Source organism: Lytechinus pictus, chromosome 16 (genome assembly GCF_037042905.1).
Source record: "Lytechinus pictus isolate F3 Inbred chromosome 16, Lp3.0, whole genome shotgun sequence".
In the NCBI taxonomy this organism is placed as follows: domain Eukaryota; kingdom Metazoa; phylum Echinodermata; class Echinoidea; order Temnopleuroida; family Toxopneustidae; genus Lytechinus; species Lytechinus pictus.
The window spans coordinates 15,026,747-15,053,972 of NC_087260.1; the positions used below are offsets into that span (position 1 = coordinate 15,026,747).

Genomic DNA, 27,226 nt, shown 5'->3' on the forward strand with positions numbered 1-27,226 from the left:
AATGACAGTGCGAATAAAACTTCACACCCCGTGGCCCGTATTCACAAAGGTCGACTAAAGTTATACCGGGGTTAAATTTAGTGGGGGGTTAACTAACACCCGGGTATAAAGTTAGTCCACTGCGCTATTCACAAACGGTGGACTAACTAATCCATGGACTAACTTTAGCACCCGGGGTTAAATTTAACCCATGGTTGAGTTATACCCCGGTGCTAACTTTAGTCCATGGATTAAAATGACGTCAAATGACGCGTTTTATACCCCGGTATAACTTTAGTCAAGGAGCTTAGTCGACCTTTGTGAATTCGGGCCCCGTGTCTTTGTTATGACTCATCGATTCGGTACGTCATGCATAAAGAGCAGTCATTTGTAATCAGCCAATCAAATCGCTTGATTTCGGGATTAGCGGCGAGTTTGAATGCGGAAAACATGGCAGCAATCGATGCGTGCAAAGGAAAGAGTTGAAGGCGATTGACAGGTTTGTCTTTGTTTTATCATTTACGTCTTACTCTTCCAATATGCATTATGATGGCTGATGAATAAGTGTTAAATACATTTGTAATTCATAATTTAAATGAGTTTTAGTTCACTTATTTCACAGATGTTTGTCTGAATGAAGTGGCAATGAATCTGATCTGGATTTTTTTTTTACGTGTGGGACCGGTCGTTTGTTTTTGTGTATTGTGGTTGGAATAACGTCGCCATGGGCATGGCATGAATGATGTGAATGAACGTGAGCACTGGGGATTAAAACTTGGAATTGGATAACATGATGCCTGAACTTGAAGGCCAAATGCTGTAATGTTTTAAATCGGATCAAATTGAAAATCGCATCGGTAGGCAGTTAATTAAGTAGGCCTATATAGGCCCTAAGTATTATAAGTTTAGGGTGTCTGAAGCCACACTGAAAAGTGTCACTGTCGGCATAAAACAGGCTAATTCAGGGGAAAATATGGCACATTTTTTCGGGGAAGTTCTTCTTCTTCAAGCTACACTGCCTCCTTCAATCCTGAAGATTCTTGCAGTATTGTAGTACCGGGGACCGGCAGGTGCAATACACCGGGTGAACACCCTACTCTTTGACGAAGAGTGTATTGGTTTTAACGTGCATAGGTTGTGACTCTCCTATACACGGGACCAACATTTGCGTCCTTTCCGATGGACGGAGTGTTTTCCAACTGCATTCACACCCGCACTGAACACAGCGGTGAGGCACGCTAACACACAACGCTAGCATCAGTTTTATTGTTAGACGTCTTCCGGCATGCTGCGGGACTCGAACCCACGCACGTTGAGATCTACGATCTTTTCCGGAACAGGCGCCCTAACCGACTGAGCTACACTGCCTCCGTTGGCTACTACTTACTAGAAAAATGTGATCTGAATTGATTATTAACTTGTGTTTGGCATGTATGGAAAGAGAAAATTCAGGGGCTTCTTTTGACAGTAAGGACAAGTTTATATGATCATTTTAAATAAGGATTTAGAGATAAATTGCAAACCCTTATTTTTGTGTGTGTAGAGATTGCCATTTCTCCATGCATTTTCTATGGGAAAATGAAATTTCTGTTTTGCACAATTTTTTTCACTTTGTCGCAATTTTTCATTGTGATCTGGTTTCCAAATCTTTATAAAAATCATACCATCAGATAGAGCATAAAAAATCCTATTGGACTCTTTATGGACAAGTTTTTGGCATTAATAATAAATTTATAACAGCTCTCGGAAGCTAAAAATTTGGATTTGTGTGTGTCCATTTCTTAACTACACAGTCTATGGCAGAGAAATGCTGAAAATTTACCTAATTTCATTCTTCTTTTTTGCAGCCAATAATTGGATTTTTTTCAAAAATGTTACATTTCTGTCAGTCTGAAGGTCATTTCTCTTCAAATTCACAAAGAAAATGTGATATTTTCTTGAAATAAGAAAAAAAAAAATTTCTCCAGACACCCTAATAAGTTATTAAGCTTCTTGTTCTAAAATCAAATTGGAAATCACTACGTCCGACAAAGAAAGACAAGTCAACAATAACCGTGAATTACCTCAACCCAGGCGATGGTTCGTGTAGTCCCCACTAACATTACAAGTTAGACCAAAAGCTTCGGTCTCTGTAGTGTTATGTTGGTTGTTCCGCTGAACTCGATCCGTTGGCTCCACTCACCAAATACAGAGACCGAAGTTCTAGCGCGATCTGTACAGCCAGTACAGGGGACTCAATCGAGTCAATGGCCATGGCATATGTTTATGTACTTAAGTTCGGATAAAACAAGGAAGTGAAGTTGCGCGACAGCCGAAGTATGTCAAAAAACAGAATAATCTCTATTTTTATTTGGTACAAATTACAATTCTTTTTCAATACTTTTATGAAATAAAGACAAAAATCGATGAGCCCCGTCGGGGGGATTTTGCATTGTAAGTCCCCTAATGGTGGCTGCACGATAGCGAGCCGTCTGTGTACAAGGAGAAATTTAAAAAAATAAAAAAATGTTTAAAAACTCCTCGAAACAGACGGCTGCCAGCTGTCTTAGTCCCCACAAGACCAGGAGAAGTCCGTGTAATACTAGTCAAACATATATACTCTCCAAAATGGGGTCGGAATAGCACTTCAAATAAAAGGGGAAAAGTAAATTATGCACTTACCTGTACCTCGATTATAATATGGATGAAGGTCTATCGTGACACAGCTATCCGGACATCGAGGCACAAACTGGACCCTCAAAAAAAGAAAAAGTTAGACGTCTATGTCCCGTTCGTTTTGGTATCGATCGGCCATATTGATTTTAATTTTGACAGAAGGAAAACGAACGAGAAACAACTTTTCCTTTTTTTGAGGGTCCAGTTTGTGCCTCGATGTCAGGATAGCTGTGTCACGATAGACCTTCATCCATATAATCGAGGTAAGTGCATAATTTATTTTTTCCCCTTTTATTTGAAGTGCTATTCAGACCCCATTTTGGAGAGTATATGTTTGACTAGTATTACATGGACGACTCCTGGGCTCCCGCCCGCTTCGCGGGCCGGAGCTCCCTGGGTTAGTCACTTAGTGTATTGTGTGACTGACTATGAGTGAGAGCATTCTGAATACCAGCATTTAGATCTACAGTACTAAATAAATGGCAGATAAAATGGGTGATATGAATAGATGGTGTCTACCGGGGGGCTATTCGAAACATGATAATAGTGTGCCACACCAAAGTAAAAAACATGGGGCTCTTGAACTAAATGTTGGCCTTTAAAAATAAAATGGGGGTCTCCGGAACTGCCCTTGAATCAATAAAATAGCTAAAAATGCATTGCTCCGGAACTGACCACATTAAACTCACATGACTCCTCGTCGATCGAGTTCGCCGTCCTGACCGGCTGAGTAGTTCATGATGGGCGCACACTGGAACGAGAAACCACAAATTTGAGGGTCTCTGGAACGGGAAAAAATAAGAATTTCTATGACTTTCTAAATTGGTGATGCTCTGGAACGGAAATTTAGGCTGAAAATGGGGGTCTCGACTGCGGCACATACATACATGTATGCTAAGCAGCCTGGAATAATTTTCCTGGTATCGCATCACAATTTTTGGAAGACTGTTATGCATAAAGTCTTTTGTATAGCATATTTTTACATACATGTAGGACTGTACATTACTTAGTTGAGAACTTTTCTCTTATGACCAAAAATGCTATTCAAATTTGTAAAGCAAAATTATTCCCTGCTAAGTATCCCCCAACCCCCCAGTCAAATATATTGCTGTACACATGCGTGACCAAAGAAAGTGCGTTTAAAGGGGTGTTTTTTTAGTTTTGGACAAGGGCCGCGCGTGCACTCGTTAGTCTTTGAGGGTATCAAAAACACCGATTAGAAAAAAAAGGTGGTTTTGAAAGACTGGTCAATGGTCAATTGCGGGGTCAAACGTATTTAAGGGTATGTTTTTTCCCCGGGGCTTTTACCTCCTCATTTCTGAAAAGTGTTTGGGCCCAAGACAAAACTTGTTTAGGCATTAGGGGTCATAATTCTGACGACAACTTGTTTAGGAGCCAAAATGTGTAAATGAAGCCCGCAAAAAAACTTGTTTAGGGGGTTATGTTGCAGACAGGAAAACTCGTTTAGGGGGTGTTTGAAAATAATTTGGTCAATGGTCACTCATGTGTACAGCAATACATTCGACTGGGAAAAATCAGGGAATTTTGTTTTCTTGAAAAGCATAGAACCGTGGTACGTGTAGTTGTTTAACTATGATGACCAACAATGCTAATCAAATTTGGTCAACAATATTATTTCCTGGATTGTCAGAAAAAAGTTTGGTTCTGTCTTTTCTGCTCTTACCAACATATGAATGACATGTTTTAATTATTATAAATATTTTCTTTGATTTTTTTAATCTAGGATTTTGACACCCTGATTACTGTTTATATTCCGAGTAAAAGGACATCAAGGATTTCCTGTATCTTGAGCCTTGAAGTTTAATTTAACATCATTATTTGAAGAAGAACTGATTTGGACAATGGCTGGACCCATGGAAGTGACAGATTCTCAGCTGAGTTGCAGTACGACATTCAGTACATCAACCATGAATGATACCACAAGAACAAGTGAGTATGAAGATGGCAAGGTGGGGTTTCATTGCTTTCATAAAGCTATTCGTAAAGTTACTCACAATTGGAACATGTTCATCGACCTGTGCTAAACTGCTAAGTCAGAATAGGGATATATCATTTGCCATGTAGCACAAGAAAGGGTCAATTATATTACAATTGTGTTGTGTAAAAATTGATTTTAAAATCCAAATGAAATTTGTGGTGTACAGGTTCATTTGTAGTTATAACATTTTTAGAAATGTGCAGATTTTCTTGTAGAATGTTGACACTCTTCGGTTCGGTACAAATTATTAATTTCATGAATAGAATTATTAAATTCACAATCTCGCATTAATTAATCAAATTACCCCATCCCCCACCATAAAGGGGTGGTTTGTTATTAGTATCCTTAATGTAATAAGATATTTGAATAGCTCTATTTTATTCACATTTATAAAGAAATTTACCACCTTTCTTTTAAGTTAGATAGATGCTGTCATTTGAAATAACAATTGAATTGTAATTTTAAAACCTTCATATTTGCAGGAAAATACACTGTATACTTGTGGAGTACACCCTTGGCCCACTGACCAAAATACAGAATTGGAAATCAATAGCCATAGTTTTCATTTATTTTCATGCAATTCAACTTACAAATCTATAAATTTATTTATTTTTCTATGATGATTTTTTTCTTTATTAGGTTCATTGACTCCTGTGGATGTAAGGTTTTGTTTGATAGGAGCCAAGCTAAAAGATCATACCCAGCTACATCATGCATTACAAGTGAGTATGGCATCTCTATCTATGAGATAAGTATGTACAGTTGAGGCCAGAAGTTTACATACACCCAGGAAATTCAAAGAAAAATTGACACTTGTCAAAAATGAAATTTACTGTATATAATAAAATATTTGAGCTATCATGATGAATTTGATATCAAACAAATAAGTATGTCATGCCCCTTTATCACATCGCTTTGTCATCAGGAGCTCAAAAACATTTAGGTGTCATTTTTTGCCAAAAAAATCATATTTTAGACAAATTAAAAATAAAAACTAGGACAAAAACCTTTCATATTTGTGCTAGTTACTTTCAACACAAACATTTCTGATTACACTTTTTAGTTCAGTGGTGACAAATCATGATAGAAAATATGATATACTTCATAGATTTGACATAAATATATTTCTGTGAAACGATGTTTGAAAATATAACAAACAATAGAATATATTTGGCACGAATATTGCCTTTTTTTTCAAAGGAAATTCCACCTAAAATATACTTTAGTCCCAACGTCATCCCTTTCATGTGAAAGAGCTTAATACGCTTTTTCATTTGATACCAAATTCGGCATGGTAGTCTTGATATTTCTGAAGATTAAGTAAATTTTATTTTTGGCAAGTGAACAAATTTCACTGAATTCCATGGGTGTATGTAAACTTTTGGCCTCAGCTGTTTGTGAGTAATAATAGCTGGATTTTCTAGCACTTTTCCCCAGAGGATACAACGCAGCTATTTTTACCCTGGCTTTAACTCAAGTTGCTGTTTCTTCAGCTGCGGCGCTCAGTGAATTCAAAGAATTAATCCTGCCAGGAACCCATGCCCCTCACCTGGGTGGAGTGCAGCACAATATGGATAAATGTCTTGCTGAAGGAAAACAAGCCATGGCTGGTATTGGAACCCACAGCCCTCTGTTTAGTACCTACAAACAAATGACTTGGAGATTTGCGCTCTTTTTGAGATTTTATCTGTAAAGAATTCTTGCCTATTTCTCCGTTTTGCAGAAAATGAAGATGCCTTACGTGTTCTCCGACACCGGGCAAGAATATACCGTCCAAGATGAGCAGGCGGAGACCGTCTTCGTCATGTCAGAGTTTGAAGGAGAAATTTTTGAATCGTTGTCAAATAAAAACCGTCACATTCTAGGCAGCACGGCAATATTACAGAGTGCAGCTACAGATGAGGTTGGTTGGTTTATTCCTTTATTGTAGTAATATTTAAAATGCTGTCTAATTAAAATAAAATTCCTCAATTTAGATTGTAATCATTGAATTATGATCATAAAAGTGGAAACTTAAATGAATTATATCAAATGATGTGAATACTAAATTGTGATATGTTTTTGTTTAAATACCTTGATTTTTAATACTTCTATGTTGGTTGTTTATATGACTGCTGAAATACCAGAATGTTTGAACTAGAAATTGAAACTTGACAGTCTAATACAGAATCATTTGTTTTAATCACATTTTGTAAGGGACTTTTGCCAAAGACATGTGGTATGTCATTTTTACATGAATCCTTATCCCATGAATACAAGATGACTGGAATTTACAACATCTTTTCTTGTTAAGGTGAGATTATATTAAGTAATCATTATTTCTGTGAGTTCATTCTTGACTTCTATGATAAAGAGTTGATAACAAAACATACATCCTTGATGTGCAGTTTGCAGCAAATGCAGTACTGTAACCATTCTTTTTATATAATTTGTTCAGCATCTTCCCTGTGTGACGAGACCGCTGTTCTGTCGGCACATGGACAAGCTGGTCATCTGCTTCACAGGGTTCTTGGACAAGGCTGAAATCAAGCAATTGGTCGTCCTGGTTCACAACATGGCCGGTAGCATCCGCAAGGACTACGGTCCTCGCGTCACGCATCTCGTGGCTAACTCATCCAGCAGTGAGAAATACAGGGTAGGTGGAATGATGAATTGTGCATCGGTGCACAATCGCCGAAAACTTACAATTGATTTTATGTCGGACCGATTTTCATGATTGATTCCATAGGTGAATCTGTTTAATCATCTGTAAAAACATCTGACAAGTCCTTTCATGAAACTCGTCCTGGGTACACTTTTTATGAAGATTTGACACTGCAATCAAATCCAATCAGTTGCAGTTTTGAAATTGATTTGTGTCCTGTAATATTTAAAAATACATTCAATTTCTCAATTGATTGCAGACGGTAAGTGTTTTTTGCAATACATTTGCAAAAAGTTTGAAATTATTTTGAATATTTTTTCTCTTTAGGTGACAGGTCCTTGAATACATACTTAAAGCACACAATTGGAATCAACAATTGTGAAATGTATTTGCAACTTTTTGTTACAAGACCTGTTCATAAATGGTATCTGTAAAGTCCGGTAATCAGAAAGTCTTTTTTTCACACATTTTGAGTTTTCTAGGATTTTGATTTAGAACGGTCTCGGGCGAGACAAAGACAGACCAAAATTATGATCATCAAGACTGAGACAAAGACAGAAATACTTGTCTCCAGAATCAGCCGAGACAATTCATCACACAATCTTTGTCTAGAGATAATGTCTCAAAACACCCAAACATTGAGGGATTAAAGTAAAGAAGTGAGATTAACTCGCCAAAATTTAGTTCCTTTTCGGTGTCTTGCCGATATCTTGGCCTCTGAGTCTTGTAACATTTCGCTTTGAGACAGAGACCAAGACTGAGATGAGACTCGTGTCACATAAGAGAAATGCCTCAAGACAACCATCATTTGAGTGTTATCGACACGGTCACAACTTTTGCAGCTCAAACGATTCTTTGCTTTTAAAGATCCCATCTTTCAAAGCGAAATTAATACTTGGTGATCTTGCATTTTTTTGTGCTGTGTAGCCCCAAAACACCGGAATAGTTAGCTCTGGAAAAAAGCAAAGCACCATCAATGAACAATTAAGAATCAAAAACTGAAAACATGGCTATTTGATTTATAGTTCCTGCGCTCTTAAAATCTTTGATTTCATTATCTCTATACTCTCTGCTTATTCTTAGGTTGCTGTTAGTTTAGGCACTCCGATCATGACCAAAGAATGGATCCACGCTACGTGGGATAGACGACATCAGCAAGATTGCGGTGCGACATCAGAAGAAATGGTGAGTTTCGTGATTTTTTTTTTTTTTTTTTTTTGATTTAGTTTGATCAGTAAATTGCCACTTGGGTCTCCACCCACTATGTCTATTTTCCGTTTGTTCTCTTCCCAAATTGACCAATCCTAGCTCATCTACAATCGGTTTGTCTACTATTAACCATTTGTTCTAATTGTCACTAATCCCATTTACCATTTTATCTAATTTTGTTCAGTGCGACTTATATCCACTTAGTCTAGTATCTGCTTGATCTAATGCAATAATCAACTGGTAAATGCTCTGATGAACTGTTAATGAAGCAAATATGTTCAGTGTATATGACAAAATGCAAAAAAAGTTTGTGGTCAAAGTGGAAGTAAGACTATCTTGGTCCTTTTACACAAAAGTTAGAGATTAATTGTAGGCTTGATTCTCACGGTTGATTGTACTTTGTAGTCAATGTAGTCAATCATTGAATAAATTATCAATGATCATTGTTGAGCTTCGTGTTAAGGGCCCCAGGAATTTAGACCAAGTGACAGTTAGCCCAAATGATGGGTTGATGAAGTGACAATTGAACCAAATCGATAGTAGTTTTTAAAAGTCTCCAACCATTCAAAGAGTAGATGAAACACATTTGAGCATTGCTTTTTTTTCAGGAAGACGAGATACAAATAACCAAGCAACAAAACACATTCAATAAGTTTCTTTGTTATCTTCCTTGTTTTATTTTGCCAGTTGAAATATAAGATGCCTCCGTTCTTTGGATGTACACTTGGTTTTGTTGGCTTTACGCAAGAAGATCAGAAGCACATGGAGGAAGTTACACAAACACAAGGTAGGTTGGATGGTATTAATCCTAACCTCTAGTGACAGTAGGTCTGTGCTCAACTGTGCAACACAAGCAGTCATTAACATTATTAATCTTCAAAGGGTTATTCTGGTCTGAAATTGATAGTGTAGCATTTTTCTAGCAAGGTAAAAATTTGAAATGAACCGCAATGACAAACTATTAAAGATAAATAAAGAATAAATTTTTCATTAAAAAAAATGATATGTCCTACCCCAAAGTTTTGTTCCAAATTTCTGCTCCAAGAAAAAAAAAACCACGGATGAATCTTCATGTGTAAATGAGAATTGTTGCTGTAATTCACTTGTTAAAATACAAGAGAAGTTTTTTCACACATATATGAAAAATGTGAAATAATAATAAAGATCAGTTTGTGACTTTGAAACTTTTCAAGAAATTCTCTCCTATGTACCAATATAGTCATTGATAACTAAGAGTGCAATAATCTCTTTAAACCTTCTTCTTTCTATCCAATCTTCTACAAAAAAATGGTCACTCGTTCATTTCTCTCTTTTGTGTTGTTGTTCATCCAAGGTGGAATCGCAGAATCGACTGCAAACGATTCCTGCACACATATAGTCGTTGACGAGAACACAGTGGCTGAACAAGCCTTGGACTACCCAAGCAAAATCAAAGTGGTCAAGCAGGAGGTAAGTTCTTACAACTAAGTCAGACCGAGTGCTCCGATATCAGACAAAATATTTGCCATCATTTTCGATGTGATGATGATAATTCTTGTTAGTTTTGTATCGAGGACAAATTATCCATGATATTTCATGAAAAGAAAGTGATGTATTTTGAGTGTAGTTTCAAGGTATACCATGTATTCTTTCATGGACGTATATTCATTCTCCCGGAGACGACAAGAACACACTTATCCAAACATTGAGTTTAGGTTGTCGTTTACAGGACCAACACCATGCCCCCGAAAGAATGCATTGTGTACCGTGAAACCCCTACACTCTCCTTCTTCGCCATGAAAATTTTTAGAAGTTAAATGATGTATTTTGCTTGTTAACACATGTTGACTTCTAAAATTCTGTAATTCTGTCATTTATATGGTCAGCAACTTAGACTAATTAACTAAGATGTAAATTTTTTTCCAATGTTGTTGGTTATACATAAACTAGGCGTTTATATGGTGGGAAGCTGTGTGCCGAGTACCTAAGGGAGTTTACTTTGACAGAAACAGAATTCTCATTGACCCTGCTCAGGAGCCTTCCACAACCGTCAGATGATAAAACGGTCTAACTCGAAAATTTGACTTTTTGACGTAAATTCACTCTCCTTGTAATGTGAGGGCGCTCTTTCCAATGTTGCTATCGAGTACCTAAGGGAGTTTACTTTAACAGAAACAGAATTCTCATTGACCCTGCACAGGAAACTTCCACGGCCGTCAGATGATAAAACGGTCTAAATCAAACATTTGACCTTTTTGACATAAATTCACTTTCCTTGTAATGTGAGGGCGCTCTTTCCAATGTTGCTATGGAGAAAATCCCATCATGTCTTGATTTAGAGATATTTTCCGCTATCTTGGTACTTTTTTGTATTTTTCCTTCAGATTTGATGGTAAAATGTTCTATCTTTGAGTTAGCCCATTGTCGGTAATATTGTTTGGAGGTAAAACGAGCTATCTTTTACATAAACCTTTTAACCTTCTTAATTGAGATTTTTTTATCATTGCTGTCAGATGGTAAAATGGTCTATCCTCGAGTGAGACCAGTTTACCGCCACGTCACATGGCCGTCAGATGGTAAAACGGTCTATCTCGAAAATCGCTGAAGAATGTTGTGCATTGGGGTATGATGGTAAAATGGTCTATATAGAAAATAGACCATTCTACTATCTTATGATGTGTAGTATGAGTGTATACATGTGCTGTGGTTAAACAGTCTATCTACACAAAAATCTCATTTATTTAATAACTAAAACCCCAAATAAGCTAAAAATTCTTCAGCTATTAGTGTTTATTGTGCTTCTTCTTTTCCCATTGCTAAAAATGTATTATTTCCGTCTCATAAAAAAGCTCAAACCTCTACACTTTAAAGTCATTTTTCTCAGAACAGCGATTTTCGAGATAGACCGTTTTACCATCTGACGGCCGTCCACTTCCTGTAAGAAAATGCTGGATTGATAGTCAAAGTGTAACTTTTCACTGAATGTTTCACTGCATAGAGACATCATTTTGGTAATTTTTTTACCCTAATGAATGAATTAATGTTTGATTTGTTTATGTTCCTTTTTTTTTCTTAGTGGTTCTGGGCCAGTATTCAAATGGACGCAAGAGCGGAGGAAAATCTATATACCTTCAGAATGGTAAGTACTTGAATGAATTTCATTCTTGATTTCAGAAAAAAATGATAATAATGATAATTAGGATAGGATGCGAAAGATATTGTATGTTTGAATTTGCCAGCGCCATAATGAGGCTGCGATGAATGCAAGGAATGCTCCCCAGGGAGTGCAGATTGTGCACTTTTCGTGCAGGATTGAAATGAATCCAATGACCGGGGTAATAATATGCTGTAACGCGCTTTGAGCCATTCTGGGAAAAGCGCTATATAAAAATTGGCTATTATTATTATAATGATTTTTAGGTCTTACTCAAGCTTTTGCTCAAGCAGCCTTTGCAATTAATCGTATTTTTACATTGTAGTCCCATTTGGTGCAGGCCGCCGTATTTGTTTAGAATTTTGCCCCTTAATTTTTCATCATTCCATCGAGCGGTGATGTATGGGGTTCCTACGCCATTGCTCCAGTCAGGACCCAATTTGCAAAAATTACCTGCTTATCAAATGGTAATATGGATCCTAATCAAATGATTGGCTGGAATCTATCACATGACCAGTCATTTATTTTAGCTAATAGGCCAATTTGCTAATGACTGGTACTAATAACTTGTACTATTGTATTGACCAATCATGGTTTTGGAGATGAGGATGAGTTATCAAATGATATGGATCCACGTCACCAGGTGGGTGTTTCATAAAGCTGTTCGTAAGTTAGGAGCGACTTTAAGAACAACTGGTGATCCTTTCTTGTGGTAAATGGTATATTCATTGGCGATGGTTTAGCGCATAAGAAATGATCACCAGTCGCTCTGAAACGGCCCCCAGGCCTGCCAACTACTCCTTTTTTTCCAGGAGTTACCCCGTTTTTGAGATCTTTTATCAACCAAAAAGAGGAGCACTCCATTTTTCCATTTATTTACGATAAAAAATAATTAAGCCCATATAATTATGTATCTGTGTGGTGGGGTATAATGGGTGTAAGACTAATATATTTTTTCAACATCTCTAATTTCTCAACGTTTAAATCAGACTTGCCAACCAGTACGTTTTTGGCGTATTTAGTACGTTTTTGCAACCAAAATACGGCAGTACGTTTTTTCTTTAAATTTTTTAAACACAAAATCGTAATTTAGTGAGAAAAATCATCTCTATATGTCTCTATTTCATAAAAATTACACAAATATGGTTATTAGATCAATGTAATTTCAGGTAACTTGTTTTTTTTTCAATAATTTTGTTTAAAACCAAGGTGAGATATACACATGTTTCAATGTTTTTTTTTTCATCTGCAAGAGCAGTGCGCATTTTAGCTTGCATGCAGCTTGAGCACCGCGATGAGCGAGTGCGCCACGCATTTTATTATGAAATACACTTTTTTGGGGGAAAATACAGTTTGTATTTAATCACAGAATACAATTTTTCATTCCCTGAGGTTGGCAGGTCTGTTAAATGTAAATGAAAATAAGTGAGGGAGACACAACTGACATCGAGCAGAAAAATTTGTACCGTTGGAATAGGACTCCTTTTTTTTCTTTTCAAATGTTGGCAGGCCTGCATCACTATCCTATGAAATATATAATACACACCATTTTGCTCTGGCATTAGAATGATTACCCAACGCCAGTGTGTTGTTTTAGTATTATAATGATGATTCGATGTTGTAAGGGCAAAGTGTAAGTGCACCACCTTGTGTTGGTCTCTTGGCCATGGTGCACGTAGCCTGATAGTTGCTTAGTTTATTTTCTTTCTTTTAACATTAGTTGGGCCTTATTAACCCATGGCGCAAACTTGTTACCTTTGAAACAGTCCAAAATGTCCTTGGTGGGTTTGAACTGTTCGATTGATACCTTGTACAGTGTATATTTTTTACTTATGCCCTCGATCCTGTGTATTATTGTCTACTATTGACTGGACATTATTTTTTTCCCACAGCAATCCACCCCGGCCTCTCTCCATGGCACGCCCACCCTAATGTTCAGTGGACCCAAGTCCACCCGCAAACGTCGTCTCAAGGACAGTATCGCCGCTCTCAGCTGCGACACCGACCACATGGAAACTCCCACCATGCCTGCGCAGAAGAGACGATCCAGCTTCAATGAGGGCGCTAGCTGCATGTCCATCTCGGCCTCGTCCATCCTTGACTACAGTCAGACACCTAACAGCTCAGCAGCACTAGCAGGTATGATAGAACACTTGTATTGAGGGTTAGGAAGCTTTTAAACCATGATTCAAGCAAGCAGTGTCTGAATTAGTAATAATTTTCCAATCATCATAATGGGTAGAGTTGTATTGATACTTCAGGTGATTTTTTTTTTTTTTTTATTCAAATATATTTTGAAATAACATATATGTATCATTCTTAGATGTTTATAGCCACTGGAAGTGGGGTAGAATGCTTTTTGTTAACTGTATCTGCCCCTTGCATTCCTGTGGTTAATTTCTATTAGGTTTCGTCAAGTCTCTGATTTGTAAGTATTTGTATTATTTCATTTGCAGAATGGATATAAAAAATGACCCTGAAAAAAATCAATATGATTGGTTTCTGATATTTTTTATTTCCATTTTTTTTATAGCTGAACCATTCTCTTATTGAGCCAGGACCCCCCCCCAAAAAAAAAAAAAAAAATATATAAAATAATAATCATGAAGAAAAATCAATTTGATTGATTTGTGATATTCCTTATTTCCATTTCTTATTTTTAGCTGTACAATATACTCCTATGGAGACAGAACCCCCCCCCCCAAAAAAAAAAAAAAAACAGCCAATAATCATCATGAAGAAAAATAAATATGATTTTGATTTCTGATATTCCTTATTTGTCAATTTCTTGTTTTGTAGCTGAACCATGTACCCCTATGGAGACAGAAACCCCCAAGAAGCCAGCCGTACCAGCGCAGCCCCTATCAAAACGACACATGACAGTCATGGAGTTGCTACAGACTGAGATCAACTATGTGAAGATCTTAGATACCATCATCACTGTAAGTACTGGGCCCCGTTTTACAAAGAGTTACGATTGATCCAGTCAATCGTAACTCTATGGAAATCCATCAGTGTCATAATTTTTTCTACAGGAAATGTGCAAAATGTCATTTGTAATCAAAGGAGAACACACCGAACTGTCAAGAAATCAATGAACTTATGGATATACATTCATATCTAGAAATTTTTTTGAGCAAACATGCATTTTCTATGTTGACTTTGCTGGCTTTCCATAGTTACGATTGATCGGATCAGGATCAATCACAACTCTGTGTAAGACGGGCCTTTGGATGCTTCTTCAGGCTCCCTGATATCCCAATGATTATGACACTCCTAGATCTGGGGCCTGTAACACAAAGCTTAGCAATCATCGTAGAACATTTCTTTACAATTGATTGCATTGACTACAATTTACAATTGTGAAAAATCAAGCAATTCAACTTTGGAAAGCTCTACACCAGGGGCCCGTCTTACAAAGAGTTGCGATTAATCCAATCAATATCATCTGTATGGAAATCCATTGATGTCATCATTTTTCTACAAAAAAATTGCACAATGTCCTTTGTAAACAAAGAGAAGCACACTGACTTTTCAAGAAATCAATGAATGTATGAACTTACATCATATCTCGAAAATATTTTGAGCAAATATGGTTCATAGGTGATGACGTTGCTGGCTTTCCATAGTTATGATTGATCGGATCAATGGCAATTCTTTGTAAGACAGGGCCTAGGAATTTTTCTTGGTCACGTTCACTAATGAATAGAAATGCTCATGAAATTTTCTCTATCCATTTTTGCAGACTAGACATTTTTTTCATTCAATTGTTCAACCTAAACATTGCTCAGTTTTGTTTGTATACATTAACAAATTACTGGAAACAAGGTATCGTCTTATTTTTATGTTAAATTTAGTGTTAATTGAATATGCAATCAAAACTTGTTAGTACGTATTTATCAAAACAGAATATAAGACCTCTCATTCTGTCAAAAGATAATTCCATTTTGAATACCTGGGCCCCCGTCTTACAAAGAGTTGCGATTGATCCTATCAATCACAACTATGGATGGCCAGCAAAGTCAACATATAGAATGCATGTTTGTTCAAAAAGTTTTCTAGATATTAATTTTTTAGAATTTGGTGTGTTCTCCTTTGTTTACATAGGACATTTTGCAAATTTCCTGTAGAAAAAAATTATGACACTGATGGATTTCCATAGATTTAAGATTGATTGGATCAATCATAACTCTTTGAAAGACAGGGGCCCTGCTATGCTTAGGTTCAGACTACCCTAAGAGCCATGTATGAAGCCATTGTGAATCAAATCGATAGTAAGTCCCCTCGTCATGACTTAACTTTTGGTTGATGGAATTTTCTAACCTCGTTCTCTCACTCCCTGTTGGAATAAAGTTTGCTAGATGATGTTATACCTGTGTATATCATGCTATGAAGGTAATCTTCTTGGAACTCTTGCACCTCAGGTGTTCAAAGAACCGTTGGAGACAGAGCAGACCGGTGGCCCCATCCTAGCCCAGGAGGAGATCAAGACCATCTTCAATCGTATTCCAGACATCTATGCCGTTCATTGTAGGCTCAAGAACGACATCCAGGCTCTCATAGACGACTACTCGGAGGACAAGAGCATCGGTCAAATATTCCTGAGACATGTGAGTGTTTGAAGATGCCTTGACAGAAGTCTGAACCGCTCTCAGTCGCTTCATTGAGCAGGAATCCCATTCAGCATCTTTTCTCGTCAAATCCTTCCGTAGCATTTGATAAGCAACAGGGCTTTAGAAAATCGAAACATGCAGAAAAGCTTCTTTGAAGATTCTAATAGATGCAACTTTTGTGAAGCTGCCTATTAAAGACACAGTGCAACTTTTGTTTTGTAACTGATATACTACACAAATATACAATGCCCGAGGATCTGGCTAAAACTATTCGTTTTCTGCTTTCTGTACACTCTTAATGCAACAATCGTAAGACAAGGGATATATATATATGCTAATAGCTGGCATGGGATTGGATTACCATTTCATGCAGAATAGATGTCAAAGATTTTCAATATTACAAGGGTCTCAATATAATGTAATTTTCATTATGTTTCATGGAAAAAATATTCAAATGAAAAGAAAAGTTTTTTTTTCTTGGAGGGGGGTGTCATTCTAATTCATCATGGAATTAAGACGTCAATTATTTTTTCATGCTACAGTCCACTGATATGGGGAAAGCATACCCACCTTTTGTAAACTTCTTTGAGATAGCCAAGCAGACGGTGGTGCAGTGTGATAAACAGAAGCCTAGGTTTCATGCATTCCTCAAGGTAGGGTAGAATACTGGTGGTGGTGGTGGTCATGATGATGTTGATAATGCATGAGCGCTGAAAGGCAGCTCAAGCTAAAGCCGGGGTAATAATAATAATAAGAACGCACCTCGGAATAGAATATTTCTAGATAGATGGCGCTATATAAATGCCTATTATTATTATTATTATAATGTGATGAAGATGATGATAATGTTTGTGATGGTGGTGGTGGTGGTGACGATGATGACGATGAAAATGTTGATGATGATAATGTTGATGATGATGATGATGAGGATGAGGATGATGATGATGATGATAATGTTGGTGGTGGTGGTGGTGACGATGATGACGATGAAAATGTTGATGATGATAATGTTGATGATGATGATGATGAGGATGAGGATGATGATGATGATGATGATGTTGGTGGTGGTGGTGGTGATGATTTATGTATAAGTTAACCACGTACTAAAAAGGCATGAAATAATTCAAGTGATAACTGCAGTGTTACAAGCTATCTCCAAATCTGATCAGAGTCTCCCCTTTTCTGTTGTTTTGACCAGATTTGTCAGAGTAAACCGGAGTGTGGTCGGCAGTCCCTGACAGAACTCCTAATCCGTCCAGTCCAGAGGTTACCCAGTATGATCCTCCTCCTGTCTGATCTGTCAAAGAGAACAACCGACTCGCATCCAGACTACAGGCATCTCAAAGATGGGCTTGAGGCTCTCAAGAAGGTCACAGAGTAAGTGATTCGGGGGGGGGGGGGTCGCACAAGACAGGCACCTTTGGCACCAACTTTGGAAGGCCTTCCTTCACCTTGCGATGGGCTGAACATGGCTAATGATGATGATGATGAAGATGATGGTGATGATGATGATGGTGATGGTGATGATGATGGTGATAATGATGACAGTGATTCACATCATTCTGCTCTGGAAAATCTTGAAAAGGAGGAGCTTTTATTTGTTCCCCATTTTATACATCAAACAACATGTAGATATGAATTATACTATAAAAGCAAAGCATTTCAAGATGATTACATATTTTACATGAAATATAGAATATGAAAAATTTTGAGCCTAAATAAAAAGCAGATATAGAACAATTAGGCTCCCTGTTCATATCCAAATGTCAGCACTCGATTGCTTCTGTCAAAATTTCCAGCCATATTTTTCTGTCAGAAACAAATGTAAATGAGTTTCCTTGGCACTTTCCCCCATTTGAAACCTTATGTATTATAGAATAGTGATTGCAAAGCAGACTTGACTTATTTAAGAAATAAAATGCATTTTCCTCTAGACAAATTAACGAAGACAAGCGGAAAACGGAGGGCCACACCCAAATGTTTGACATCATGAATGAGATAGAGGGCGTCCCAGCTCACCTGCTTTCAGCGCACCGTCATTTCATCACGAAGATCGACGTATCCGAGATCGGGAAGGGAGACTCGTTCGGCGAGAAGGGCATCTGTATTACCATGTTCCTCTTCTCCGACACACTCGAGGTGAGTTCTCCCGGGAGTTGCTCTCAGCCAATCAGATGCTAGGATTTCAGTAGCTTATGACAATTGTCAATGATAATCACTGACCGTCTCGTTACATGAAATGCTCCCAAGATCGCTGTTCCGAGTAATGGAATCCGCGAGGCACACTATTCCCGGCTTTCACTTAGAGTTTGTTTCAATTTGATTGTATAGTTAGATGCCCCTTGTCTGCACAGTTTGTGCTTACTCATACACTGTATCTGATTCTAATGTCACAATAGATGCAAGGAACACAATCATCTATAAATTAATTTAATGATATTTTTTACTGAAAAAATAAGGAAATCTGGGGGGAAATGCATTTTTTTGTGTATTTCTATTCATTTGCACTGAAAATGCCACTGTCGGCTTCCCTTTGGAGTGGGTTTCAATTTGCTGACAGCAGGCTTAGTGAAAGGCACTGGAATTTTCTGCAGTTGATATCAGTTGGAAGAGAAATAATATCTTTATATGAAACTGAGGTAGTAATATATCCATAAAGCGCTTTAGTGATGTTGTTTTTGATGTGATAAGCATTATAAACACGGAATATTATCATTAGTAGATCCAGACCAGAATTTTGAATGACTGATCTCTTGTTTACCATTGTTATCGTTACAGATCTGTAAGAAGCGAGTAAAGCATGGTAACACAAAAACATCTCAGAAGACCTTCAAACACATAGAGCTCCTAAATCTGTCCTATATCAGAAGAGTTCTCGACATCACTGAAACGGACGGTAAGGAATCACATCTAAGAGATTGGTAGGGGGATATACTCGGAATTTTTAAAGAAATAGAGCCTTTTGGTTTGAAAGTTTTTAAAATCAAGTTACATTGTAGGTCTGATTTACATATCCATAAATTTGTGAAATAATGAAATAAAAGCTGAAAAATGATCACACTGAAGATTCCCAACATGAATAAGGACATGTGGGGCAGTATATTATTATTGTCATTGCTTGACAAAAGACCTAACATCTGGCCAGAATGTCAATCTTATTTTTGTTAATATCTCAGCATTCACACACCTACCACCAGAATATTTTGGCACATATCTTATACATGTATTAATGTAAACAATGCAGGGTTATTTATTAGATTCTGTTCCAACTCATGATAAAATTATTACCACAACTAGCATTTTTCTTTAATTTTCTTATTTCTAAATAGAATGCCATAATGCCTTTGCCTTGCTGTGTAAGCCGCCCATGGTGGACGTCCTAGAGAGGACGGATCGTCTCTACATGTTTGCTGTGTCTGGAGATGAGAGCTGTAAGACGGAATGGCTCAAGATCTTATGTCAGCATATGGCCAACACAACTTGTAAAACAGATGCTGTAAGTATACGTAATCATACATATATTGACTGTTGCGCGTGTCTGCGAGGCATATAGCCACTTGGTCTAATAGCAGATGGTCTAATTATTAAAACATCTTACACCATCACAGCTAAGCCCACTTGATCTAATAGCAGATGGTCTAATTTTTAAAATATCTAACACCATCATGACTTCACCCACTTGGTCCACTGGCAGATCGTCAAACACCATCATGACTAAACCCACTTATTTGCAGATCATCTAATACCGCCAAGGCTAAACCCACTTGGTCTACTGACAGATGGTCAAATTCTCAGATCATCTAACACCATAATGGCTAAACCTACCTGTTCTACTAGAAGATCTTTGAACACCTTTATGGCTAAACCAACTTAGTCTACTAGTTTATTGTCTAATTTCTCAGCTCCTCTATTAGCTGCCTTTTCCAGTGATAAAGTATGCATTTCCTTTCATGATATTGTATTTTCATTTTTTTACAGGAGAATTTTCTGTGCAAGATTTCTCCCGAGGACCTTGAGCTTTCTAAGAGTGACTTTGATGTCAGCAGGAAGAACAAAGCTGTGAGGTAAGGAGAGCTATGTATATTATACAAATGTAACCAGTCACCCTTAAATCAATGATAAGTCACTAGGGAAGGTTCTCTGTAAATAGTTTAAACAGAAAGTTGGCCTTTGAGAACTACAAATTAGAAAATTAGCTTATCCCCGAAAGTACTCATCTTCTTCATACTGGGCAATTCCATAAAATTTTGTATGACTGACCCCCCTTTTTCTCAAGTCTTACTTCACTTCATAAACTGACCAAGTAATGGTCCTTAGAGAGCATTACAGACTGTCAAAAGAACAAGAAATCAGAGATAGAAAATTTCATGAAGGTCCCACATAGAGGGGGTCGGGCGTACATATTTCATGGAATTGCCCTACTGTAAAGATTTGAATTGTAAAGTAAAATAAAAGATAAGCAGTTAGTGTGTAGGCGCAGGCCACGTACATTGAGTTTTTGGTCTATTGCACTGCTGACTCTCTTGCTCAAGCGTGCTACGGCTGATTCCTCTGAATGTCATGTGTCCTGTAAACATGTATTCCATTTTTTATCTTGTATAGAGCTGCAAAGAGAGCCACCAAGAAAGTGTCGAGGACATTCTCTTTCAACCGGACTCCCCGGCGGTCAATTCAGAGAGCGGTCAACAGTGTATCATCTAACTTCAGCCCAATGGTCAATGGCGAAGGGGTCAGCCCTCAGCAGTTTAGCAAGATGGGTGCGAGGTTAGCGGGTACTATGACACTCAAGGTGAATAATGATTGAGACATTCGCTGGTCTGAAAAGTCAACTAACTCATTCGTTATTATAGTGCTGAGCTTATTTATTATTTTTTTACAAAATTGATTCATGATACATATTTACTATAAATGATTTATAATTATTTCTCTAAAAACATAATTGAATCTTTAATTATGAATGTATTAAATTTATAGAAAAAAATCTGACATTGTAATAAAAACAGACAAGCAAAACTGAACAAGATTTTGATCTTCTCTTTCTCTCATTTGCACAGACAATCCTATTTTTCTGTTTGGTATGATATTTTGGTGACATATGATCAATTGCTAACAAAAGGCTTCACTTTAATTAATTGTGTCTATTTATTATACCTAAATCTCTCTATATCTTCTTGTTTTTTGTAGGCACTTTCACCTCTGGCAAGGAGAACACCGCTCACCCCGCGTCACTTACAGAAGAGTCTTACAATGGGACCGTCAGCTAGTAAAAATATGTGAACTTGTCAAATTCAACATCTAAAGTAACCAGGCTCATCACTCACAGGGAAGTTGTGATATGAGACCGTAATCTAGTAAAAAAAAATGTTTAAGTCATCAAAATGACATCCAAATTAATGAGCCCTGTCGTATCAGTGAACACCAAGCTGATACATGTACACTTACCACCGACCAGGCAATCAATTTGAAATCCATTACAATGAAGGCAAGAAATGAATGCAGATTCGTGACTTCTGATTGGTTGTTAAAAGCTTTGAGTCACATGATTCCGGAGGAAGATTGGATGATCAATGTAAATATCACAAGTCCACAAGATAATGACATTACGATAACGTGCCCCTTTCAGTAAGTATATATATTGGTTTTTTGAAAAATGTGGAGTTTATATATGATAGGAACAATATTCCTATTTTTAAAGTGTAAGATTCAGATAAAAGAGAATTTAACTCATTCATCTGCATTGTATAAAACAAACTAATTTCTTATGATAGGTTTGTATTCAATATTAAGTAACAAACATTCAAACTATGTGATATATGGTGGATAATTGTTGTATACTTTATTTGTATTCAGTATGGGCTAGTCCATTTTAACTCTACGGATCATATCATCTGGGCATAGAGACAGTTGTACTGAATATAGCGCTGAATACAAAAATACCATCTCCATTTGAATTACATAATATCATTATTTCCTGGCTTATCAGACTCAAATTAAGAAAACAGGTATATTGTCACAGAGAAAATGATGTAAACATAGCTCTTCCTTTAAAAGCTCTTCCTTTAAAGGAGAATGAAACTCTTGGAGCAAGTTAGCTTTTGTGAAAGCAGGTAAAATAAAAGAATAAGATCAACAAAAGTTTGAGTAAAATAGGACTAGCAATAGAAGAGTTATGAGCATTTGAATGTCGAGATCACTAATGCTATGGAGATCCTCCCATTGGCAATGCGACCAAGATCTATGATGAGACAGATGAACAACTCTCCCCTTTTGGACACTGAAAATATACCCCAAAACATCTCTTTTTGCTCATTCTAATCATATGACAAACGATTCATCAATGATATAATGTTGTGAAACCTCTGTACTTGTCCTCTCATAAAGAGAACACCTCACCTTGTGATAGACTCTATAAAAGTGAGAATATAAGTGAAATTAGTACTAAAGTAATGAGGGAGTTGTAAGTGTGTGACATCACAGATCTTGGTCGCATTGCCAATTGGAGGATCTACATGGCATTTGTGATCTCGACATTTAACTGCTCATAACTTTCTTATTATTTATTCAATCTTCCTCAAACTTTCAACAATATGTTTCTTTGATTTTTCTCTTTGATATGGATTCAGCTGGTTTCAAGGGTTTCATTCTCCTTTAAAAGCACAAAATGGTGATTGAATCCAGTCCCATGTTTCATAAAGCTGTTCGTAAATTACGAATGATTTTACAAATGACTGGTAAACCCTTTCTTGTGTTAAAATGATATATCCCTACCATGCCTACATAACTGACCTAGCACCAGAGAACATGTTCCAGCCGTATGTAACTTTACGAACGTTCTGCTTTATTAAAGGAGAATGAAACCTTTGAAACAAGATAGCTTGTGTGACAACAGAAAAATCAAAGGAACAGATCAACGAAAGTTTGAGAAAAATCGGACAAATGAGAAAGTTATGAGCAATTGAATATTGCGATCACTAATGCTATGGAGATCCTCACATGGGCAATGCGACAAATATGTGTGATGTCACTTGTGAACAAATCTCCCCATTACTTTAGTATATATTTCACTTAAATTTCCTCTTTTATCACATCTATCAGTAGATCATGTGTTCTTTCTATAGGAGGGCATGTAATACAGATTTTTAAAGAATACATCATGGATAAAGAGTTTGTATCACCCTAGGAAAGAGCAAAAATATACATTTTGGGGGTATTTTATAGTCCATCAAAGGGAAAGTTGTTCACATGTGACATCACACATCCTAGTCGCATTGCCAATGTGAGGATCTCCATTGCATTAGTGATTGCAATATTTAAATGCTCATAACTTTCTCATTATTTGTCCGATTTTTCTCAAACTTTCGTTGATCTGTTTCTTTGATTTTTCTGTTTCGACACAAGCCTACTTGTTCCAAAGGTTTCATTCCCCTTTAAACTCCCACCTTGTGATTTATACATGTAGTTTGTTTCTGAAATATGCATGGCATGTCGTAATCGCTTTTTTTTTTGTTAACCTATAATTGATCGCTACCTTCATCTGTGGCTCTGCCTGCAATTGCAGTGATTTTTGCAGTCTATTTGGGCAAACGGAAATGTTCAATTCTTATTGGTTACACAGTACACCTATGTGTGTTTAGACTGCATTCCTGCTTTATTTACCCGGTATTTATTTTGCTCTTTGAATTTTAATGAGGCTTCATGCACTCCACTGCTTTTTGTCATTCTCTTGACGATTAAAAAAATATATATATTACTGACCTATCCACAAAATTGTCTATTACTCGTAATTCAAAAGACCCTTTCAGGGCAGCTATTTATTTGAATTCATTATGACTGATGTTTAAAAAATGTCAACTCCAAGTTCTCAAGATTCTTCTGTATCACGTAACATTAAAGTTGCAATTAATCTTACGATTCCTATCAGCCGTGAGTCCCTTGCAAGAGAGAAAGTTATAATTGAATTTAAGATTGGTTGAATTTCTGTTTCACCGGTAACAGGATTGAGTTTATTTGATCAGCCTCAATCGGCTTACACTGACTGGCCGCTGATATTTTGGAAACCCTTTTCATTTTCCCCATTTGTACTATAATATAGAATGTGCCCTTTTGGAAATTGGCATTGCCCTAAAAATATATTGAAATCTAAAAGGTGGGGTGGCATTTCATCTACATGAAATAAGCTGATATTGGTAATTAAATGAAATGTTGAACTATATTGTATTCATTTACAAGGAAACTATTTATTATGCATCTTGTCAGATTAAAGAGTCACAACTTGAAATGTTATTATTTTAGTTGGGCTCTGGCAAAAAAAAGGGTTTTGTTTATGATTTATGCCATGTATATTCTATCTGAACATGATTTCTCTAAGTTAGCTCATTCAATCAGGCATGATTACATGTACAATAGAAGTTTGTCATAACAAGATTGATAGAGGTGAGAATAAAATTATTAGTGAGGGATAATTTACACTTATAGTGTGAACATCAATGTTTCTGTGATTTTAGTAATTTATTTCCCAATGTCGGGTAGATCATAGATGTTAAGGTATCAGTTAAAAGCAAAGCTTTTAGTAATCGGGTATATTTTCTCTTATTTTCCTCCCTTTAGAAACATGTGTGTATCATTCTACTTTTATTGATTATATTCATTTTTGTTGTATTCATTCATTTCCTATTTCCAGCTTTGAGTTTGTTTTTACTCTGAGATTCTTCTGCGCCAAAAACTCATGTACATTTGTAAAATAATACATTACTTGCTCCTTGTAGATATAATATATTGGCCTTGATTAACTTGCAGTATTGAATGGTCAACCTGTTGTGACAGTGATGTATAAAAATGATGACGGCCATCTTTGTTTTGACCAAGCTTTCTAATAATGTACTTAGATTATCTTCCGTTTTTATTTGCTTTTTATACAGTACTAAAACTTCTTCATGTTATATGCTTTTTTGCAGACTTCTCCTTTACCTTTTTTGCTATTTTTTGCCTTTCTTTCACTTCTACCTTGCTTTTCCTGGTTCAAATTGACTTTTCTTTCAGGAAATGGTGAAACCAAATTTAGAAAGTTGATATATACATAGATATTTTTCTAGTGTCCTAATGTCTTTGTTTGGATCTAAAAATGGCATTGTAACATTTGTGATAATTTTTTGTGGGGCTTAAAAGAAATTCATATTTTGCCAGGTCTTGGAATTTCTAATCAATCACACTTCTAAAAAAGTTAGAACTTTGTGAAGTCAAATATTAATCCAATGTATTTTATGTTTTTTAATCAATATTTTGCATAAACTACTCTTTTGGGTTTTCTCTTGTAGATCAAACAGTGATAAGGGCTATTTACCTGTATTTAGTCTGGTTTTTCAGCATTTTATTTGGTCTTGATTATGAATATATGAGCAACAAATACTCATGTATGAAGATATGCAGATTGGCTCCAGTTATATTAATATAAAACAAACTATTCTATGACTATTAAAGAAAATTAACTTGATTTATACTCAAAAGAGATTTAATCATACAAAATATTTATTGCAAATTGTAACTATTTCAATGACACACTTGTAATTTGCCATTTATAATGGCTGAAATTTTAAAATGAAAAAAAAATGCTGAATAATTTACAGTGATGTACATGTGGTGTAAGTATTTTTAGTGACATTGTACTTAAATCAAATTTTAAGCTAGATATGGGGGAATTAATCATCAAATATTATACACTTCTAGACTACCCTTTTCCCTATAACCCCCCCCCCCCCCAGTCATTTACTTTATAATCATTTCGTTAATCCATTCTATAAAATGCTTTACTATGACCCTATGACAATATACTGAAATACATTATAACTGACTTCATTTTGTACTATGCTTATTATCTTCTGAATTGGTTTAAAATAGATGGTCTCTTCATTTGTTTTTCATGTAGATGTAAATTATGTCTTGTATTTCTGTTGATAGTATCTACATTCAAATGTAATTAAAATATGTAACTGTATGTAATAATGTGATTAGGTCATCTCTGTCTTTTATTGTTAGTGAGTTTGTCTTTGTGTTGATGTAGAAATGGAAAGTCAAATCTCGCACAATTACAGATATAGTTCAAGACTTTTGTGAAATTTGACTTAGAATAGGCATATTAGTTGTGGGAACAAGTTATTCAGTGGAGGGAAGTCTTTGGGAGCAAGTGATAAGCAGATCTGCCAACCAGTACGTTTTTGGCGTTTTTACTACGTTTTTGCAACCAAAATACGGCAGTACGTTTTTTATTTTTAAAATATGTTTTTGTAAAAAAATTTAAAAAAAAAAAAAATTCTTTACAAAATCGTAATTTATTGACAGAAATCATCTCTATGTGTCTCTATTTCATAAAACTTACACAAATCTGGTTATTGGATCAATGTAATTTCAGGTAACTTGTTTTTTTTCAATCATTTTGTTAAAACCAGGGTGAGATATACACATGTTTAAATGTTTTTTTTGTCTGGATAAGTCGAGGGACCAACTTAGTAAGTCGAAGGAAGAAGTAACTCAGTGGAGGGAAGTCTTTGGGAGCAAGTGATAAGTCGAGGGACCAACCAAGTCATGGTAACGAGTTACATCTCAAGGGAACAACTAAGTATGTCGAGGGAAGAAGTGAAAGTGGAGAAAACAACTTTATTATGAGAAGGAGGTATGAAAAAACATGTGCTTCATCGGCAAGGAAGTAGATGCGACTTTGCCCAAGACGAATCTCTCGGTGCCACAGAAATATGTTTCACTTGGGCAAAATTTGATGTAAAAAATATTTTTATAAACACATGTTTTACATATTCTGGTCTGACATTATGCTTTGAGTTAGGCGATTACCTATGGATGGTTGACTTATGCAGTCTATTCGAGCGATGATGATGATGATGAAGATGATGATGATGGCGATGATAATGGTAATGATGTTGACTATGATGATGATGTTGACGATGATGATGATGCACTGTTTCTCTCCAAATCCCTCCCCCTCT

General features: G+C 36.4%; 1 protein-coding gene across 2 annotated transcripts; it reads left to right on the forward strand.

Moving 5' to 3' along the window:
• The first annotated feature begins 366 nt into the window (after window positions 1-366).
• Window positions 367-26,236, forward strand: LOC129278759 (protein ECT2-like). 2 transcript variants are annotated; one of them, XM_064111036.1, is made up of 20 exons: window positions 367-478; window positions 4,379-4,584; window positions 5,273-5,355; window positions 6,357-6,536; window positions 7,071-7,268; window positions 8,361-8,462; window positions 9,174-9,273; window positions 9,820-9,935; window positions 11,542-11,604; window positions 13,512-13,758; window positions 14,419-14,561; window positions 16,044-16,229; window positions 16,775-16,885; window positions 17,431-17,609; window positions 18,167-18,371; window positions 19,011-19,128; window positions 19,562-19,728; window positions 20,211-20,296; window positions 20,835-21,021; window positions 21,417-26,236. In XM_064111036.1, the coding sequence occupies exons 2-20, from the start codon at window positions 4,497-4,499 to the stop codon at window positions 21,507-21,509; spliced, it is 2,652 nt and encodes an 883-aa protein (XP_063967106.1). In that variant the 5' UTR covers window positions 367-478; window positions 4,379-4,496; the 3' UTR covers window positions 21,510-26,236. The 2 variants fall into 2 exon arrangements, with proteins under 2 accessions (XP_063967106.1, XP_063967107.1); XM_064111037.1 differs by having other exon boundaries at window positions 417-836; window positions 21,417-22,341.
• The last annotated feature ends 990 nt before the right edge of the window (window positions 26,237-27,226 follow it).

Coding starts and splice junctions, on each gene's coding strand:
- LOC129278759 (XM_064111036.1), top strand. CDS start 4,497: ATGGCTGGACCCATGGAAGTGACAGATTCTCAGCTGAGTTGCAGTACG. Junction 4,585..5,272: donor GAATGATACCACAAGAACAA/GTGAGTATGAAG, acceptor TTTCTTTATTAG/GTTCATTGACTCCTGTGGAT. Junction 16,230..16,774: donor GTCAAATATTCCTGAGACAT/GTGAGTGTTTGA, acceptor TTCATGCTACAG/TCCACTGATATGGGGAAAGC.